This window comes from Propithecus coquereli, unplaced genomic scaffold (genome assembly GCF_000956105.1).
Source record: "Propithecus coquereli isolate 6110/MARCELLA unplaced genomic scaffold, Pcoq_1.0 Scaffold131, whole genome shotgun sequence".
Lineage (NCBI taxonomy): Eukaryota > Metazoa > Chordata > Mammalia > Primates > Indriidae > Propithecus > Propithecus coquereli.
Genome location: NW_012137303.1, coordinates 1,026,096 through 1,048,034, shown reverse-complemented (window position 1 = coordinate 1,048,034; position 21,939 = coordinate 1,026,096). Strand labels below are relative to the sequence as shown.

Below are 21,939 nucleotides of genomic sequence, written 5' to 3'. Positions count from 1 at the left end.
TGTACATATTAACAAGAAAAGCGAATATACTTATGGCTGCAGACTTAGAACCAGAGTTCTTGCAAAAAGACAAAGGCAGTAGTTGCCATTTTTTTTCTGGGCCTGTCGAGTACCAGGCACCAGGTACTGTGCGTTAAATGCTAAGTATGGTTCAGCAGAAGCTAGTTGTGAAGAAGGATCCACTGGGCATTGCTAGAGGCCCATCACTTTCAGGAAAGCCATATGAAAAGCCCTAAGTCAACATCTGTACCTTCGACTACTTCTTTTCCTGAAATTCCATCATCAGAGACCTCTTTTTGGTTGAATGTTATTTTCTAGTCTCAATGAAATTGGGACAAGATGTTCAAAATTGAAATGGAGAAAAATCTTATTTAAGAAAGCAACGGTATGCAATACGGGGCATCCCTAGCAGGCCTTTTCAAAATCTTTAGACTGCCCTTAATACTTGCTCTTCTCTTTTGCTTTTTTATTGCAATTAGGGCTGACAAAAAAGTGGATAACTCTTTCTGTGGTAAGAAGTCCCCCATCTTCCTACCCTAACCCCCACATCTTAGACAAGAGAGTTCAAAACTCAGGTGTTCTAAGTGTGCGTAGAAGCCCACCATTCATCTCAAAACTTGGCTCAAAATCAGCCTTGCCTTGATCTTCATATCATATAGGTTCTTTCTCCTACTTGACCCTGGACAGAATTTACCCAGTCAGTTTGGTCTCCACTTACTCTTTTCTCCCTATTTCTTCCAGGAGTGCAGATGTGGAATTGACATGAGTGACTGGCTGTAAACTGGAAGTGATTGGTTTATCTGGGCTTTCCGCTGAGTTGAGAGTTCTGGTTTCTGGTAACATTGGATTAGCTATTAAATGTTTCAACTTCTCAGTTTCCACAGAGGTAAATGAAAATCAGGAATATCTTAAAGTTCACATGGAAGTTTTACCAGTTGCTAGACTACTGACTCTCAACTCCAAACTCGCTGCTATGGACTGAATTGTGTTCCCCCCAAATTCTACATTGAAGTCCTAACCCCCAAAGTGACTTATTTGGAGTAAGTAAGTAGTTAAGGTTAAAGGAGGTCATAAGATAAATGATTCATAAGATTATTATCCCTATAAGACACCATAGCATTTTCACTATGTGAGGACACAGCAAGAAGGAGGCCATCTGCCAGCCAGGAAGAGAACCCTCACCAAGAGCCAAATCAGTTAGCACCTTGATCTTGGACTTCCCAGCCTCCAGAACTGTGAGAAAATAAATTTCTGTTGTTTTAAGCTACTCAGTCTGTGGTATTTTGTTATAGCAGCTTGCTATGGTTTGAATGTATGTATCCCTCCAAAATTCATTTTGTTGGAACTAAGACTTGACGTGATAGTATTAAGAGGTGAGGACTTTAGGAAGTGATTAGGCCATGAAGGCTCTGCCCTCATGGATAAATCGGTGCCCTTACAAAAGAGCTTGAGGAAGTAAGATCACCTCTTTTTTGCCCTTCATCTCTTCTGCCATGTGAGGACACAGCAACAAGGTGCCACCTGGGAAGCAGAGAGCAGTTCTCATTAGACAGCAAATCTGCTGGTGCCTTAGTCTTGGATTTCCCAGCCTCCAGAACTATTAGTAATAAATTTCTACTCCTTATAAATTATCCAGTCTTGGGTATTTTGATATAGCAGCACAAATGGACCAAGACAACCTGAATAGACTAAGATATTTAGTCTTCTTTAATCCCCATTGTGATACAGGAGGTGGACTCTTAACCACACTGCAGTTTTATTACTTGATCCTACAGTTAAGCCTTGCCAAAAGGGAAACTAGAGAGAGACTCCAAAGCTGGAAGGAGAAAGGTGTCCTTGGTCTTTTCTGTTTCCTTTCTGGGGGCTTCCCTAGGCGCCACCCCAGTAATCCCAACAGAGACAACAATTCTGTAGCAGCTATTGAATCCAGCCACGTCTTGAAATTTTGCCACTAAATTGGCATCTCTGTAGCTTTTCTACCTGGTATCAAAGGCACAGATAAAACACCAAGAAAAACTGCCCATATCCTAGGATCCCTTCTCTCTGGCTGCTATTAGGTTAGGAACATTGAAAGGATAGTTACCAGATACTATTTTCTTAGTTACTCATTGAAGGGATTTAATTACTGAGTTCAATATCAACTATGTGCTGTTAATATTCCTAATGGGAGGCATTGGCAGTTGCCATTTGAAGAAAAAGTTGGAATTTTTCTTTCAAAGCCTTTTCTTATCAGATAGTTTAGCATATTAGCCATGTCTGCTTTAGGCATAAGGAAACTGAGCAGGCAAAATCGCCACTAAGTCTCTCTCTGTATTTGATGATTTACTTTGAAAAAGGAATATATATATTTCCACTTAAAAATTGCAGGGGTTCTTGTTTCATGTTAATTGCCCCACTATAAGTATGTAACATAATATGAATCACCCCAATTATTTATCCAACAAAGGAAATTTACACATACACACACAAAAAACATTTCACATTTTATCACTAGGGTTATGAACATACACGATTTCTCTTTCAGAAAGGGGAATCGCAATGGTACAAAAATGCCCTGGACATTGCTTTGTTCACAACCCTAAGGATCCTCTTTAACCCAGTTGTCTGTATTTAGGGCTTGCTCTTTCATGGAGCAAGCCCAGATACTTTTGAGAAATAAAAGAGTAGATAATCAGACAGGACAGCAGGACATCTGCCATAATCCTGGGATTTCACCGTACCCCATTTAGGGGATGATGTATGACTCTATATTATGGGATCTTGGTAGGGGTTTTGTTTTGAGGTATACATAAATATACTAATGTCTTAGATATGCAACCCAATGAATTTTAAATATGTATAATAAACCCATGAAGTCAGCTACTCAGATCATTACATATTAATAGAACACTTCAGTGTCTGAGAAAACTGCTTTTAAGTTGACTGTACTTTTTAAAATTAATGTAACTATAATTAAAACACAAACTATCAGGACATATTATTTTAAGGATTCTGAAAAATACCCATCTGTGTGTTCTTCAATAGCTCAGTTGGAAGAGTGGAAGACTGTAGTCATGTTAACCTAGATATCCTTAGGTTGCTGATTCGAATCTGGCTCGAAGGACAAGAATTTTGAACTCTAGACTTAGATTTAAGGAACACGAACCTCATGTACTTAAGTCCTCGCCAAAATAAGTCTCTAGACAAGATCCCAGCGACTACCGTGTTGTTTCTGTCTAAATATACACGCGTACCCCCCTCTCATTTACTTGCAGCAACTATGTCCAGAACAAACTATTAATAGGAGAATCGTGGTTGCTTCAGGGAAGTGCAATCGGGTAGCTGAAAAACAGCGTTTCCAGGATGTGTCAGTTTTCTCTTACTTGTGCAACTCGCACTTCGCCTTCACTCTGACCCCGAGTCTCCAGCCGGCTCCTGATTTCTTAGAGCCATTCTTGTTCCAACTACTGATATCAAGTGCAGTTTCTATTCCCACTTCCCACTTCCCACTCCCCCCACCCCCCCACTCCTCCTCACGCTGGACGAATAAACCACAGGGCCGCGCCCGCAGCGGAGTTCAGTTGACGGCGCGTGAGCGGTGCAGGGGAATGAATGTCAAGAGCGCCCTGCCCCCAAGGTTTTGTTTTCATTTTAACTTTTTTTTTTTTTTTAACGTTAGAACGTGCAACGGCTTTTGGAGTCCTCTGTTATCTTGGTACTTTTTGAAGAAGACTTTGATGAGCGAGGATTTCAAACATACAAAAATGTAGAACTTCATCGTACCCATCATCCAGATACAGCACCATCCACCTCAAATATACACGCCCATCTTTCTACGCAGATCCAAGATATGTTTCTTTCGCCCACTGCTGTGTTTAGAATATATTGGTGTCAAGGACGAAAAAGGGGGCAGAATCCACTCCCCTTCCCAATTCCCCATACACACCTCAGGAGTGGAGGATAATTGAAAAATTGTCTTTCCTAAAATTAACAGAGTGCGAGTGGGAACTCGAGGAAGGGGCTGCAGCCGCGATCTATTTTAGGAATGTAGCTGGGACCTGTGCAGGGAAAAAATGTCAAGCCCGCTTTGTAATTAGGTACATATTTGCCACCGCTTGTTTCCTTCTAGGTAGCTTCGTGCTAAGAACGGGATGGAATTGGGGTAAAAAAATTGCGTCGGAGTCCCCAGGAAGGGCGATGTATATTTATAAATAATTTAGTGGGGCCGACTGGAGACCACAGCCCAGCCCAGCGAGGCAGCAGCCCCTCACCCTTGGAAGTTGCCAACCACAGTTTAACGTGTGACCTTCTAGATGTTGTTGTCTGGCCAAACAAGACATGAATAAGAAGAAGGCCCTAGTGCGGCCTCTCAGTCAGCCTCGCCGCCCCGCGGGTAGGAGGAACCGCAGCTGCAAGGGCGCCCCCTGCTGGGCTCGTCCTCCAGCGACGCGAAGGGGCCGAGGCCTAAAGCCCCCGCCCGGCAAGCGCCATGGGGTTTGGTGTTGGGATCGCCTCAAGGCCGCCAGGCGCGGGTGGGACCGCCAGAATCAGGTGTGTTCGTGGGGTTTGAGATCTGAGGGGAAACCTGTGACAAAAGGACGCAGGAGAGGAGGACTGAGCGCGCCGCCCTTGGGGCCGCCAACCATAAGAAAACGCGGGATTCTGAGCGGCAGCCTTAGGAGACTGGGGGCCCGAGCGAGGGAGGAGGGAGGTAGCTCAACCCGGCTCTGCCTGTGTTGACCCTCCTGGATTCGAAGCGAGGCCCAGTTGCTATCCTGACTTGAGAGCTGACATTCTTCATGGAAGGAGCCTTCGAGGTCACTTTTTAACGGTTCTGCCTGTATGAAAGCACAGGCTGGGGCGTGAACAGGAAATTTCATCCAGATGTGGTTTTGTTGCAAGAGTCCAACGCTCAGTAACATCCATAGTTAATCTTGGAATAATCCCTGCACGGGATCAAGTTGGCCCCACGCTCTCCCACTCTTGCTGAAGTTTGTGCGAACCACAGTCAGAGTTAAACTTGCCAGGGCATCCTTGTTTGGTCTACTGTTTGTCCTCAATTTAAGAACGTGACTTATTTACTCAACAAATGGCAATGAGTACTCCTAAGAAGAGGTACTGTTCTAGGCACTTAGTCAATGTCAGTAAACCAAAGATCCTAGTCCTCCAGTCAATAACTTTTCCAGAGTGGAAAAGATGTCATACACTTAAAAGGTAAATTTGCAATATGTCAGAAGGTAGTAAGTGATATGGAAAAAAGGAATAAGCAGAGGAGGCCGGTGGCATCTGGATGAGTAGAGGAGGCTGTAGGGGTATCTGTGGATGACTTGGAGCGGCTACGTCTGGAGTAAAGGTTGTGTACAGGATTAAATAGGATGTTCAGGGAAGAACTAATTTTTGACGCATTCTTTTTGGCATGGTTTAGTGAAATTTTTGCACTATTCATCTTCATCTTTGTCAATAAAGTCCTGTTCCATCCATCCCCTTCATAGGTTTGTTTATTTTATTTTATTAGATATAAAACTCCTCTCCTCTTTTTCATGTAAAAAGACTTAAGAGATAAAGCCAAAAAGAAAAGAAAAAATGTAAAAAGAGAGATTAAGCAAAAATGGAATAAAAGGAACAAAATAGGTCATTCTACTTCTATTGGGTAGGACTCCCTGAGATTGAAAGAACATCATCACTTGGAAAAATGGAAATTTTTATTCTTTAGGTATAAAAATGAGGAATAAAAATTGGAGACTTTTTTTCTTTATCTTGAGAGCAATAGGTAGGCTTTATCAAATGTAGTTATCCTCTTAGATTTGAATTTTATAAAGGTCACTCTAGAGGTACTATGAGAGTGGGGAATAGGGTTGGAGAGGGGTTTGGGAAAGGAGTTTGGAGGAGAGGGAGAGATTATCTAAAATGTCAGTTGAGAGATGGTGAAGGGTGAGACTGATGTACTACTCTGGCAACAGAAATAAAAACACTCAGGGTTTCTAAAAAGTGATCATTACTACTCTCTTGCATAGTGAAAGATGCTGGTCTGAGTTCAGGGAGTATCCTCGCCTCCCAAATAAAGGTTGCCAAAGAAGCAAAGCCCCAGGACAGCAAGGGAAGGATCATGTGTGAATAGTGGATCCATATTTGTATGCCAAGTGAATGGGCAATTTACTTTTTTTTTTTTTTTTTGAGACAGAGTCTCACTGTGTTGCCCAGCTAGAGTGCCGTGGCGTCATCCTAGCTCACAGCAACCTCAAACTCCTGGGCTCAAGTGATCCTCCTGCCTCAGCCTCCCGAGTAGCTGAGACTACAGGCATGCGCCACCATGTCCGGCTAATTTTTTCTATATATTTTTAGTTGTCCAATTAATTTCTTTCTAATTTTAGTAGAGACGGGGTCTCGGTCTTGCTCAGGCTGGTTTCGAACTCCTGAGCTCAAACAATCCGCCCGCCTCGGCCTATTACAGGCGTGAGCCACTGCGCCCGGCCGGGCAATTTACTTTGATTAAGCAAGTTACCAGATGTAATGATTTTACAAATACTCTTACACAATCATTCTACTTTTTAAAAATAGTCTTCTTGTTCATATTTGTCCTTGTGGACACTAGATCCCATCCCATTATCAAGGATAGACACTCCAGCTGTTGTCCTGGTTCTCGCTCATACACCATCTTTTTTCTTTTTCTATCTCCCCCTGATATTTTACATTCACGGCTGGCTTTATGGGGTGCAACTTGTGTAGTTGCACAAGGCTTTGTGTTCAGAAAGATCCACTCTTGGTTTAATACTCTGCTATTGCCATCTTGAAATTGATAATAATTTAATCTTTGAACTTGTTTTGAAAGGAAAGTCCGAAGGGACAATGGAGCATTCATATGAACAGAGGAGATATGTCAGGTAGCAGCCTTGATTTCTTGCCACCCATTCACATGGTAATGCCCCAGGAGCACAGAATTCTGGCGGAACCATGATGCTAAGACTCAAAGCAAGTGTATTACCTCTGTGGCTAAAGAAGTGGAGGTGCTGACAGTCCTGAGAGGCCAAGGTCTCCGTTTGAACCAAAACTTGCTTAGGATGCAGAAAGAAAGTTATGGCAAGGATCTAAGAAACAACAACCACCTAGGAACCCTATCATATCCTTGTTTATGCATGTTATCTCCCTGCATAACCTAATCACACTGAAAATGATGACATAGAAGGAAATGGAAAGCTAGAGCAATCCATAGTTCCTTTTCCTTTCAGTCTTTCTCTTGCTCATTAGCAAACCAAAGATAGTGTTGATAGAATGTGCATGAATCAAGAAATGAGTTCCTTTGGGTAGTGTTTCCACTGTTGGAGTAAGAACAAAATACATATGCTTATATGAAATATAAATTGTGGAATTTTTGTGATTTCAAATGTGAATTAAATATTATTACATTTGTATTTAAAGTTGGCGTAGAACAACAAAGTTTAGTAAAATTAATAATATAAAATTTTAATTTTTATTTACTTAGAACAACATCAAATAGCAAATCAAAGCATCGTGTGTCATAAATCAAGAGACTATAGAAGAAAGAAAAAAAGTTTTTATTTTAGTATATTTAATGACACTTGTCCCCTGATTTTTGAATCCTTCATCTTTGTTTTACATTAGGCCCTGTGAATTATGTAGCCAACCTTATTCACACTCACAGGCAAACATGTTCTTTTTTCACTGATCTTGAAATAAACCTTTCTTGACTCTTTATCCTCTGCAAGCTACTGCTCCACTCCTTCATCCCCCATATCAGCATAACTTCTTGAAAGAATGGTCTTTCCTATCTTTTCACTCTGTCTTAAACCTACCCGGGTTCATCTCTCATCTCTCCACGTAAATAGCTATTGTCAAAGTCACCATCAACCTCAGTGTTGCTCATTTAATGGTCAATTCTCAGGCCCTCTTATGTGGCTCATAAGTGATATCAATAGATTGGGACACTCAGTCCTTCTTGGTATATTTTCTTCATTTGGCTTCCAGGGCATCATACTATCTTTCTTTGAGCTCCTCCTTTCTTATTGGTAGCTCCTTCCTAGTCTTTACTGGTTCTTTCTCTTCTCCTTGACTTCTTAATATTAATATTCTTAATCTCCTGGCTTTAGTATTTGGCCTTCCTCTGTTGTCTGTCTACACTCAATTCTTTGAGAATATTCTTCAGTCTCATGGACTTAAATTTAGTTCTGTGCAAATAACTCACAGTAGAATATCTCCAGCCCACACTTTCCCACATACTCCAAACTGATATACTCCTACCTAGGCAGCATCTCCACTTAACGGCAAATAGTGATCAGACTGGACTCCTTATCATCTTTCCCTCCCAAATCTGCCCCACAGTTATCCCCACTCTACCCCATCCTTCCAGGTTCTTTGGCCGAATACCCTGGAGTCATCCTTGAGTCTTCTTTGTCTCATATTCCACATCAGATGATTCTGTTCTATCTTCATTATACTTGTATAGCCACAATCTTAAAAAATCTCACCACTTTTACTGCCACAACTCCTTTTGAAGACATTATCATTTTCATCTGAATCAATCTTGCATCCCTGCTTTTACCCCTGACTACTTATTGCCTATTCTTGCACAGCGTCATAAATGACCTTTTAAAAACTTCCTGTTTTGGCTGGACGCGGTGGCTCACGCCTGTAATCCTAGCTAGCACTCTGGGAGGCCAAGGCAGGAGGATTGTTTGAGCTCAGGAGTTCGAAACCAGCCTGAGCAAGAGGGAGACCCCGTCTCTACTAAAAATGGAAAGAAAGAAATTAATCGGACAACTAAAAATATATTGCCAGCTTCTCGGGAGGCTGAGGCAGAAGGATTGCTTGAGTCCAGGAGTGTGAGGTTGCTGTGAGCTAGGCTGACGCCACGGCACTCACTCTAGCCCGGGCAAAAGAGTAAGACCCTGTCTCAAAAGATTTTGGATTTGGGTATAAATAATTTATCCCAGAAAATTCTGATGCAGAACAACGAAGTGAAAAGCAAAAGAAAGTAAACCAAGGATTACTACTCTGGACAGCTCAAGCTTATTTCTTTGAGGAACTCTGGGAAACAATGTGGAAAATATGCCTCAAAATGATCAAACTTTGGGGGAAAGGAAGTGGGATGGTCCTATACCAATTACCAAAAGTTATTGCTTGGTAGCTCTTCCAAACCCCCAATTCAGTGGAACATCCAGTCTGCCATGCAAGTGAGCAGAGCGGGGACATCAGGCCATCGAGCAACAGGATGCAGATAGCAGCAGGTATGGTGAGGCTCAGGGGCATATAGGTGGGGGGACTCCTTAGTGGGGTACCAAAGGCACATGGTGGGGCTCCAGCAGTGTCTTCAGCCTGAGGCTGATGATCCTTGATCACAGTCTTCAAAGTTGGTCAGTGGTCAACACATTTTCTAGGCCATTCCTGAGAGAATGAGCAGTTAAAACAAAGGCTCAGATGTCTTAATGAGCCTGGGATGTTCCTAGAACTGAAAACAGTGCTGTATGGAAGGAATATTGAAGTACTGCTGCTGAATCAGAAGCAGTTAAGAGGGTTGGGAAGCCTTGCCTGTTATTGGGAATTAAAGTAGAAGACAAAACAATGAGCAGATTTCCTGTAGCTATTTCAGCTATGAAAGTAGAAACCTTAGACCAAATACAGAATGTATATATAAGATAGTCATGTATCTTCCTGTAGAATATGATGCTTAGTCTGTTTATTAATAGTAATTCGGTATAAAACTCAACATTAAGAAGTGATCATACATGTTAACTTTCAGGAGCAGCAAGGAATTAAGAGGTTTGATTTGATGATTCATACTATAGTTTTTGATTTATCTTGGGGAAGATTTGTCTCCAAAGAAGCAAATGGTTGGTAGAAGCTATGAAGGAAAAAGGAAAGCACTCTGAATTGTAGTATGTTGTTGCAAGGGATAAAAGGAGAACAAGGACAGTAGCTATGGCATAAGACTTGGGGCATAAGACAGAGCAGGTAAAATGCCTCTTGTGTCAAAGAATGTAAATCAAATACCTTTTTTCTGGAATGCCAATGACTGTGGTTTCCAGGCTTGAAAAACCATCGTAGTCATTTTAAATCCCAACCTAAGATCTCTGTTCATCCCAATTTTTAGATTTTTTTTCTTCTTTTAGCTCAACACATTTAAGAATTCCAGAATTCTATCACAAAGAATAATGACTGTTTCAGACATTTTCTTAAGCTTAAAGTAATATCATGTGACATTAGGCTGCAGGTAAGCTCTTGGCAATGCTTCACTGAGATTTTTCTTGTGCTATATTAATATATTTAAACTATAGGTATATATACATAGATTTAAAAAGAAAATCCTGCTACTATGAACACTCTTGACATATCTCCTGGTGCACAAGTTCCCACAATTTTGTTGAGTATTTACCTAGAAAGGGAATAGACCTCTTAATGAATTCAGACTTTCTAATTTCCTGGATGTATCCATCTGCATAGATTAGCTTACACTACAATAACAAGTAATTCCTCTCCTCCAGCCCAATCATAGTGACTTATAACCATAAAATCTTATTCTGTGTCATATAAGTCTATCATGATTTGGTTGGTGGACTCTGTTCCATTCAGAAACCCTGACTTGTAGATCCTGTACAGCCAGGATCATCAATTATTTTGTCAGGGTAAGGTATAGAGGCATCGGTGGATTGTTCACTGACTCTTGGACGTCCAGAAGGGACATCTCGTTTGCCAAAACAAATTGTGTCATATGTCTACATCTATTTCTGAAAGAGTAAGGACTTCAATCTACATGTGCTACATGTTCTAGAAGACTGTGAATCAGAATATTTCTAAAAAGCAAAAGTGACTATCACAGTGTACCATATGGTCGCCAATTATTCTGGCCACCCTCCTTCCTAAAAGCCAAATACACTTAGTTTTTTTCCCATGGGAGGCAACATAAATGTCCATTAGAACACACTCCAGTTGAAAGTCTAGGGTCTCATCTTGCCTTGATTACTGAAATTCTAAATAAATCGTGAAGACTAACAGTGTATGTCCTCCAACTTTGTTCTTCTTGTTCAAGGTTGCTGCTATTATTCTAGGTTCTTTGTGTTCCACATGAATTTTATAATCATCTCACCAATTTTTACCAAAAAGAAAAAAAAAAACCACTGGGATTTTGATTGGAATTGTGTTGAACCCACAAATTAACTTGAGAGACTTGACAGCTCAACAATATTGAGTCTTCTGATCCATAAACATGTTATATCTCTCATTTATTTGGTTCTGTGATTTTCTTAGTCATTTAAGTTCTTTCTTTTCTTTATAAGTCAAGTTTTTGTAAAGTAAAATTTTCACAGTGTACATTTTAATAAGTGCTGGCAAATGTATACTGCATGTAACCACCACAAACACAATCAAGATATAGAAATTTGTTTACTCCCAAAAGTTCCCTCATGCCCTTTTATAGTCAATCTCTGCCACCCACTCTCAACGCCATGGTAACCCTGATCTGATTTTGGTTTTTATGCTTTTATCTTTTCCCTAATTTTTATAAACGAAATCAAATTGAATGGACCCCCTTTGTGACTGACTTCTTTTGAGTAACATAACACTTTATGATTTATCAATATGGCATATATTAGTTGATTCCTTTTTACTGCTGATTTGTAGTCCCTTAAGTAGATAGACTACAACTTATTTGTCTATGATGGGTATTTGGATGTTTCCAGTTTTTGGCAATTATGCATAAAGCTACCAGAAATATTCATGTGATCATGTGGACATGTGTGTTTTATTTAGTATTGGGATTGTTGGGTCTTGTAAGTATATGTCTAATTTTATTTTTAAAAAGCTGACAAAGTGTTTTCTAAGGTGCACCATTTTGCATTTCCACCAGCAATATAAGAATTGCAGTTGTTTCACATCCCCATCAACTTTTAGCACTGTTAATTTTTCTTTTTTTCTTTTTTTTTCCCTTTCTTTTCATTCTTTCTTTCTTTCTTTTTTTTTTCCTTTGGTTTTCTTGGTTTTCTTTAGTCATTCTATCAGGTATGTAGAGGTATCTTACTGTGGCTTTAATTTGCATCTCCCTAATGAATAATGATGTTGAGTATCTTACCATGCTTATTGGCCATTAGTATATTTTCTTTTGAGCAAAATCTGTCCAAATCATTTGCCCATTAAAAAAATGGGTTGTTTGTTTTATTATTGAGTTGCAAGAATGTAATATGTATTCTGGTTACAAGTCCTTCATCAGAGAAGTGTTTTCCAAGTATTTTCTCCTAATTTGTGACTTGCCTTTTCTTAACAGTGTCTTTTGAGGAACAGATTTTTTTTGACCTTAATAAAGTATAGCTTATCATTTTCTTTCATTACAGTTTACAATTTTTGTGTCTCATTTAAGAATTTTTTGCTTAACTTAAAGTCACAAAGATTTTCTGCTATGTTTTCTTATAGAAGCTTTATAGTTTTAGTCTCTACATTTAGGTCTGTTCATTTTGAATTAATTTTTGCATATTTTGTGATATAAGGGTCTAAATTCATTTATTTGTGTGTGGATATCCAGTTTTTCCAGCATCATTTGGCAATGACTCTCTTTTTCCCATTGAATTATCTTGGTACCTCTGTTGAAATCAATTAATCATAATTACGTGAGTCTACTTCTGGACTCTATATAGTTTTATTGTAAGTCTTAAAATCAGGTAGTGTTAAGTCTTCCAACTTTGTTCTTCTCTTTCAAAATTGTTGGGATATTTTTCATCTTTTGGATGTCTGTATACATTTTATAAATTTCATATTTAGCTTGCCAATTTCTAAAATGAATAACTCACCAAGATTTTGATTGGGGTGGCATTAAACATATAAATCAATTTGGAAGAATTAGAATCAATATCTGAAAAATATTAACATTTCTGTCATGGAAACAATGCATTGTTTTCATTGCATCTTGTTAAATTTAATCGCTAAATATTTCATATTTTCTGTACTATTCCAAATATTAATAGTATTTTATATTTCACTTCTAGCTATTCATTGTTAATAAATAGAAATATAATTTATTAATAAACAGAATTACAATTTATTATATTCATGTCCTGCAGCTTTGGTGAGCTCACTTATTAGTTGTAGTAGCTTTATAGTAGTTTCCTCAGGATTTTCTTCAGAGACAATCATATTATATGCAAATAAAGATAGTTTTACTTTTCTCTTTCAAATCTGTATTTTCTCTCTCTCTCTCTCTCTCTCTCTCTCTCTCTGTCTCTCTCTCTCTCATCGTATTATATTGGCTAGAATCTCCAGGACAATGTTGAATACAAGCCATGAGAGTGGACATCCTTGTTCTGGACCTGATGTTGGGGCCAAAACATTCAGTCTTTCACCATTAAGTATGATATTAGCTATAGAATTTTTAAAGATGTCTTTTAGAGTTGAGGAATTTTTTTTATTTTTAAGACAAGGTCTCGTTCTGTTGCCCAGCCTGGAGTGCAGTGGTGTCATCATAGCTCACTGCAAACTCAAACTCCTGGGCACAAGTGATCCTCCTGCCTCAGCCTCCCAAGTAGCTGGGACCACAGGTGTGCACCACCACACCTGGCTTTTTTTTTTTTTTAATTTTTTGTAGATACAGGATCTTGCTTTTGCCCAGGCTGCTCTGGAACTCCTGGCCTCAAGCAATCCTTCCACCTCAGCCTCCCAAAGTGCTAGAATTATAGGTGTGAGCTGCTGTACCTGTCTGGAAATTCTTTTATTCTACTAGTTTGCAGAAATTTTAACATGAATATATAGTAAATTTTGTCAATTTTTTTCTACACCTATTGAGATAATCATATAGATTTTCTTTCTTAGTCTGATAATGAGGTGATGACATTGATTTTTAAAATTAAGTTGTAAGCTACACTTTAACCTTTAATTTTTTGAAAATTACTTTTCTCATTTTTTAGATTAAGATACTGTTTAAATACAGTAAAGTCATCATGTTTAGTGTACATTCTTTTTAGTGTAGCAAATTTTGACAAATGTATACAGTCATGTAACCATTACCACCACAAACAAGATGTAAAATAATTACATTATTAGTGGGATAAATAAATGAAACACTGTCCCCCAAAAAAAATTTTTTTAAAAGAAGTTAAAATTCCATTTACAGATGTCAACCTAAATAACAAAGGAAGACACTCTAAAAGAAATTTCCCCATGTTTCTTTTATCGTTAATCTTCTTCTACCCTGGCAACTATTGATGTTTTCTGTCCCTACAGTTTTGCCCTTGCAAGAATGTCACATGAATGGAATAATACTGTATGTAGCCTTTTGTTTCTGGCTTCTTTTACTCAGCATAATGCACAGGTATTTCATCCCAGTTGTTACATTTACCAATAGTTTTTTCTTTTTTTCCATTGGAGTATTAGGGTGGTATGTGGACTTTAAGAGAGCAAGATTGAGTTAAAACCATCTAGGACTCAATTAGCAAGTTGAAAAGGTGCTAAGACAGTGGAGAAGGTATAGAGTGAGATTTGTAAAAGGCAGCATTCCAGAGAGTTAGGTTTACCCATAAACCAGTTTTGAACTAGCGTCTGGAACAAAAGGGAAGATGAAGGTAGTTCTGGCAGTAGATTCTGAAAGAAGAGAATGAAGGAAGTCGTCCCATAAAGTGATGTATCTATTGTGAAGAGGTTTGAATGACTTACACTTGTACCTCCAGGAGGCAAATCTTGGGGGACATCAGGGGAAAGAGCATTCCAGGCACATGAAATCCCAACTTACACAGCCCTGAGGTGGGATTCTTATGCCAAGAGTAGTTTATAGGTAAAGAAACTAATTGGTGAGATCAGCTATTAGAGTTTTTCCAGACTAAAATCAACTCTGCAGTACCATGTGGCTGGGAGACAGGAGGCTCTGGGATCTCATGAGCACTTGTAGCTTAGCACCAGTTGATGAGAAAAATATTGATCCTTTTTTCAGACCCCATTGCTGGCCCCTGTGAAAAATGGTGAAGCTTTTATATGAGAGAGTATGTGAACTGAGATCCTGGGGTTTGGTGGTGGAATGAGAGCTCAGCTGGGTTCACATCTGGTGTCCAAGGCTCAGTTAGTAGGTTCTTATATAAGAGAGACTGTCTCTCCCAGAAACTGCCTGTTTCTCTACTCTGGCTTGTCACATTTCCCCCTGATTAGGTTACATTATTGGAAAGACCATATATTCTTAGTTTCTCATGGAAATGAACTGAATAATTAAATTAAATATTAGTTATATGTTGCAGGTATCTCTTGTGGGCAACATTGGATAGGGTCTTTTGAAAAAAAACCTTTAGTTTTTTCAAGACTACAGTTATGGAGAACTTAAATTTTAATAAGCAATGATCTTTTATAGATAAATTCACCAAAACTCTTTTCCATAAATTGCATAATTTATTATTTCCATACAATTTTATAATTCATTAACTTCATAACCTGTAAATTCCATAAAAATAAGTCTCTCCAGATGGCTTTCCATTTTTCCTATTGGTGTTCATTTCTGTCTTAGAAGCCAGGAAGCTGAATGCCACAATAGGCACTTGTTAGCAAAGCATGACAGCATATCTGTGTGAAAGTAGTCAGAACCAAAATGGAGTCACTAGTGTTTAAAGAAAAAAAGGGGGAGGAAGACTCAAAAAAGCTGACAAATGAGCTGGAAAAGGACATGAGGAGAGGGTTCTCATGCTTGTATGCCTGATAACAAAAACTATCACAAAAGATTCTGCAAAAACCATAACCTTGCACAAAGACCATCACAACCTTACAAAAAAATACTTTTGCAAGGACATCTGCCCAGCAACTGTCTGCCCAACATTGGATTGGTGCCACCCTTGTTACTGAGCTTTGTAACAAAGGATAATTATTTCAAAACGATTATGTAACCCTCCTCATTTTTTCCTTTAAAAACTTTTGTCTTCCTTTACCTCTCTGAATACACACATAGTTTACTATGGCACTCTTATTCCCATTGCAATGCTCTATTCCCAAACATCTTTTTCTTTTAGAGTGCCTTCCTTTGTTACTTAGGTTGACACCTGTAAATGGAATGTTAATTTCTTTGAAAAAAAATTTTTGGGGGGAGAGTGTTATGTTTCATTTATTTGTCCCACTATAATTGTGCAATGTAATGAGCCGCTCAATTCCTAAATATATATATGCACACAAAACACCTCTCATGTTTTGTGTCTAGTACATTTGTGTCTACCCATCATTTCCCCTGTCCTTCAGAAAGGAGACTCACGCTGTTTCCAAGATGAAACGGGGCAGTAGTTCTTCTAGGCAGTAGGCGCCACCCTCTTCAACCCAATTGTCTATGTTTAGGATAACTTTATCGTTATCATCCACTTTCAATACTTTAGAGAAAGGAGGCGCTATGCTGAGTGGACAGGATAACTGAACAACAGCAATAACGGAGGTGGTCTTATCTGTTATACCTAAGGGAGCAGGACACGGAATACTGGCGGTGGGTTTTTTAAAATTAGTTTTTATTTTTTAATGACCTGTATTAAACGCATATACAATAAAAAGCACAACTCTTAAATATTTAAGATAAGGAATTTTTCATAGACTCGTATAAGCATTACTCTGATCAGTTTTAGATCATTTCTATAATAATACTCTTGAAACTTCCTGTTTACCTGTTCTCATAATAAAAGAGAATATAATAAAAGCATTAAGTAAACAAATATTAAGGTTTCCTAAAGCAACATACTGAGATCCTTTGATAGCTCAGTTGATAGAGTGGTGGACTGTAGGGACATTTGGCTGATGGACATCCTTAGGTCGCTGGTTTGAATCTGGCTGGAAGGAGTTCCCTGTTGGGGAGGGTCTTTTGTGAGCCTGGAATCTCAGAGCTATTCTTAAGAAGGAAATTTAAAAGAACACAGTGAAGCAGTAAATTAAAAAGAAAAAGAAAAAAACACCAACCACAAGTACGTACACAGGAAACTCCTAACAAGGGTTACTTCAAGGAGAGTCAACTGGGTCAATGGAGAAGGACCGAGTTTCACTTTTCGCTGAGTTGAGAAGGGATCATGAGGAGTGTGGGCAACGGGAAGGACACTCTGCCCCAAGGTTTTTATTTTCGTTTTTTTGAAAGTTCGATGGCCTCTTTAGGACTGCCTGTTAATACTTAGTGTGAACAAAAAGTTTATAATGACTATTTCAAACATACACAACGTAGAGAAAATAGCATAAAGAACTACTATTTAACCATCATGCTGGCACGACTAACACTCTTGCATCATCTACTACCCACATGCCCGTCCCCTAGTTCCCGATCTTTTTTTTTTTTTTTTTGAGACAAAGTCTCACTGTGTTGCCCAGGCTGTGCTAGCTCACAGCAACCTCTCACTCCTGGGCTCAAGCGAGCCTCCTGCCTCAGCCTCCCGAGTAGCTGGGACTACAAGCATGCGCCACCATGCCCGGCTAATTTTTTCTGTATATTTTTAGTTGTCCCATTAATTTCTTTCTAATTTTAGTAGAGACGGGGTCTCGCTCTTGCTCAGGCTGGTCTCGAACTCCTGAGCTCAAACAATCCGCCCGCCTCGGCCTCCCAGAGAGCTAGGATTACAGGCGTGAGCCACCACGCCCGGCCTAGTTCCCGATCTTTTGAGGCAAGCTCAAGATGTGCTCTCATTTCATTCACTGTTACTGTGTTTTGAAGATGTTGGTGTTAAGAATTAAAGGTAGGACGAAGTCTATTCCTCTCACCACACCCCTCCCCGCTCCCCCCACACAGGGCAACTAACAGAAAGTTCTCTTCAATAAATGAATGAAACAGGCGTGTGAGAATTCCAGGAGTCTAGTCAATAGACTAGAGCGAGATGGGAAATTTTGTCCGGTCGCAGCAAGGGAGGATTTATATTGGTAGTCCTCTAACTCCTTCCAGAAAGCCAACTGGATTATTTGTACGCGGTTCCCAGGTGCGGCCTTTGCAGGCTGACACGCGGCCGATATGGGTCAGAGGAACTGAGGCTCCTCAAGGGCGCAGATGGCGCCCCCTGGTGGGCACGTTCTCGGGTGACCAGAACCGGGCCAAGGCGGAGCGTCAGCTCCAGGAAAGGGGCCCCGTGCTTGGTGTAGGGATGTCCGCCCGGCAGCCGGGAGGGGGCGGGACCGCTGCGGCTTAATCTGTTATGCGGTTGCACAGGGCATAGGGCATAGGGGGAAAAGCAGGTTTGTGATCTGAGGGGAAATCCGTGATGACAGGCCCAGAGAGAGCAGAACTAACCGCACCGCCCGGGGAGAGCCTGAGTTGGGGGTCATGTATGCATCTGACAACATGTATTTGCAATATCAGTATACATCTGGATAATATGTCAATACACACGTATAACAGGCCCCAAATAAGTTCTTTAAATAAAATAGTCATTTAAATTTTTAGTCATTCACAAAATCAAATTTAAAATATTAACCTAAAAGTTCACAACTTACATTTTCAAAAATTAAATCTAATTAAATTTTCAAAATTAAATTTGCAAAGTCAAACTAAATTTTCAAAAGTTAAATTCTAAAATATTTAAGTTCAATTTCCAAAAATAATTAAAACTTCAAAACTTAATTGCATTAAGAAATGAAATTTTTTAAGTTTTAAACTTTAAAAGGTGAGTCATCCCTCAGCCGGAGTCGCACCCAGGTCTCTCAAGAAGAATGCTATGTTAATCGCTAGAACACATAGACTCTCCCCCAAAATTGTTCTGCAGAATTCCCGGAAGAGCCGGCCTCGACCCGCCTTTTTAGCGCCTCAACAAGACGTTCTACCAGGTAGGTTATACACGGAGGACCTGTCTCTTCCGGCTCTGCCTCTCCAGCTCGGGAGTAATGTTTGGCTAACCCGAGCTTTGCACCCCGCTCCCACTCTCTAAACCTCACTTTTGACCTGACCCCCGACTTCCGCCCTCTCCACTCCGTCTTCTCTTGGACCCGCCTGCATCGCTCAATCCTTTCCTTGCATCCGTCTTCACTGCCTCAGCCGCGCCCCTTCTCCTCAGGCCGTCGCACACGGTAAGCGACAGTCGGCACCGCGCTTTACGGCAGTCGTGTTCCCTGTTATCAGCCAGCATGGAGGCAGAGGAGTCCGAGAAGGCAACTACGGAGCAAGAGCCGCTGGAGGAGACAGACCAGAAACTAGAGGAGGAAGAAGAGCAGGAGGAATCCGAGGAATCCGAAGAAGCAGCTCGTGGCAGCAAGAAGCGGGTAGTTCCGGGTATTGTGTACTTGGGACATATCCCGCCGCGCTTCCGGCCCCTGCACGTCCGCAACCTTCTCAGCGCCTACGGTGAGGTTGGACGCGTTTTTTTTCAGGCTGAGGGTAAGTACGCAGGCCCTGACGGTGAAGGGAGGAAGGTGGTGTTACTGACCGGTGGGCGCGCATTCATATCCTGTTGCCTGGGCTGCGCTGGGCTGAGGCGCAAGCTGGTAGCGTTTCCGGGGAGGGGGAGGGGTCGTTTGGACGACGGGCTGTTAAGTTGGTCTGTGAGGAAGCTGGGGCGGGTGGGTAGCGCAGTATGTCTGACGGTGCGTTAGTTGTCGGATTGTTACCGTTTGCGTTTTAATCCCCGCTTTGTCCACCTCTCTTTTCGTACCCGTTTACTGTTTGTTAAATGGGTACAACCTGAGTAAAAGTCTCAGCGGCCTTTCTACAAAACTAAGCACATCCCTTTGGCATCGCGGCCCAGGTCAATAAACAGTATTTGATCATCCCAGCCCCTTGCAGGCACTAATTGGGGTTGGGGGCTTGTGCAGATTTTAAATAGTGTTCAGGGCAGGCCACATTAAGGAGTTGAGATTTGAGGAAAGGATTTAGACAAAGGAAAGGGTGCATCTCACAGTTCTCTCACTTCCGGGCAAAGACTGAGGTGGGACCCCAACCAGCAGTTTTATAGAATGGTGTGGCTAGTGGGAGATTTGTTCTTGTGGGTGTTGCGTTGGCCTCCTTGACTGTGGCTCTGTTTTTGGTGCACAGACCGGTTCGTGAGACGCAAGAAGAAGGCAGCAGCGGCCACAGGAGGAAAAAAGCGGTCCTACAGCAAGGACTACACCGAGGGCTGGGTGGAGTTCCGTGACAAGCGCGTGGCCAAGCGCGTGGCGTCCAGTCTACACAATACGCCTATGGGTGCCCGCAGGCGCAGCCCCTTTCGTTATGACTTATGGAACCTTAAGGTGAGGAGATAGGTCTCCCTGACTCACCTCTCGTCTTCCCTGCTCTCCAACCCTGGCCCAAGCACCACCATAGCCTCTTGTTGACCCTGCCCCTCGCCTTCTCTTTGTCTCCGATCTGCCCTGTTCTGATCTTTTCTTGTCTTCCTGCCCGCAGTATTTGCACCGTTTCACCTGGTCCCACCTCAGTGAGCACCTTGCTTTTGAGCGCCAGGTGCGCCGGCAGCGCCTTCGAGCCGAGGTTGCTCAGGCCAAGCGTGAAACTGACTTCTATCTTCGAAGTGTGGAGAAGGGACAACGTTTCCTTGCTGCTGATGGGGATCCTGCCCGCCCGGATGGCTCCTGGGCATTTGCCCAGCGTCCTACTGAACAGGAGCTGAGGGCCCGGAAAGCAGCCCGGCCAGGGGGACGTGAACGGGCTCGCCTGGCTACTGCCCAGGACCAGGCCCGCTCGAACCGAGGGCTCCTTGCCAGGATCTTTGGAGCTCCACCACCCTCAGAGAGTATGGAGCGACCCTCCCTGGTCAGAGACTCCTGAGGAGCAGGGAAGCCCCTTTTGTCTCCTGGCCCTGCCCTGCTTCCTGTCTACCTCAGAGTGATAATGACTACCCAGGCACATAATTTTATTGTGTTACTCAGATCAAGAGTCTCTGGTGAAGGCTCAGACATGGAGGTTTTGTGGGCTTCCTCTCTCCCCGTGCCTAACTCCTCTATATGCTTGACTGAGTCACCTAATTCATACTAGCACGATTATGACTATTGAAGATGTCTGTTTTGTTTTGTTTGACTTTTGGCTGCTTGCCTCCAGCCCAGTGGGGCCCCCTAAAAATCCCACTTCTGACTCCAGGAGGGGCCTTATTTGCAACTAGAGTGATAATGCCTTGCCTAGGCAATCTTGTTCTATTTAGCAACTACGGGAAAGGGCAGCAGCAGCAGCATCCTTTTTATTTAGAAAAAGTTAACAGGTATAGGAATTAACAGGGTGGAACTGGGTTGGGAACCACTTTCCAAATGTATTTATTGAAAAGAAAATATGTATTTTATAAGAAAATACACATTTATAAAAAAGAAGATACATATATACTGTTTTAGTTTCATGGTTAGGGGTCATTGGGCCATTTTAACTTTTATTTCCTTTTGTTCCATTCACCTTCATTCCATCTCCTGGTCTTAGAGTTCCCCATTTAACCTGGAGTTTTTTTCCTATTTAATTTCTGTCTATTTATTAGCCCAGTTTATCAATCAGTTATCTAATTCAGCATTTACTAAGCCACTGTGTGAGGAAACAGTGTCAGTGGGTAATAACATGTGGCCCTTGGCGTTAAGAGTCTATGGGCCACTAGAATAAGAGAGATAGGCATCATGATACGTGCATATAAGAGGTGGAGTGGGGACTGTAGCAGGACATGGAGTGTTCTCATGGTGAACCTGATACATGATCACAGTCTTTAGAAATGGGTCAGACTTTACCAAGGTTTCCAGGTCATTCCTGGAATGTGAACTGGGAGAATGACAGCAGAATCCTGAAGGAGCCTAGTGTGTTCCTACAATTGCAGACAGTGCTTCATGAATGGAGTGTTGGGTTGGAACCATTGTAAAGGTGGGCAAAGCCTAGGAGGGGAGTCAGGAACAAATGTGCTGCAGGTGCTCTTATATGTGTTGGGGCTTAGACAAGGGAGGGTTCACAAAAAGGCATGCAGAGCAGCCCTATAGGCTTCAAAGAGTAAGTGTAAGTCACTAAGAGGAACTAAAAACGTAGGTGTCACAATAAACTAAAAAATCTAAACACAGTCTCATGTAGATTAAAACTGATCATTATCCAGGCTG

The 21,939-nt window shown here is 41.3% G+C and overlaps 1 protein-coding gene across 1 annotated transcript; it reads left to right on the top strand.

The window, feature by feature from the left end:
• Positions 1-18,982: 18,982 nt before the first annotated feature.
• Positions 18,983-21,104, top strand: ABT1 (activator of basal transcription 1). The gene is made up of 3 exons (XM_012638598.1): positions 18,983-19,264; positions 19,919-20,115; positions 20,270-21,104. The coding sequence occupies exons 1-3, from the start codon at positions 19,015-19,017 to the stop codon at positions 20,648-20,650; spliced, it is 828 nt and encodes a 275-aa protein (XP_012494052.1). The 5' UTR covers positions 18,983-19,014; the 3' UTR covers positions 20,651-21,104.
• The last annotated feature ends 835 nt before the right edge of the window (positions 21,105-21,939 follow it).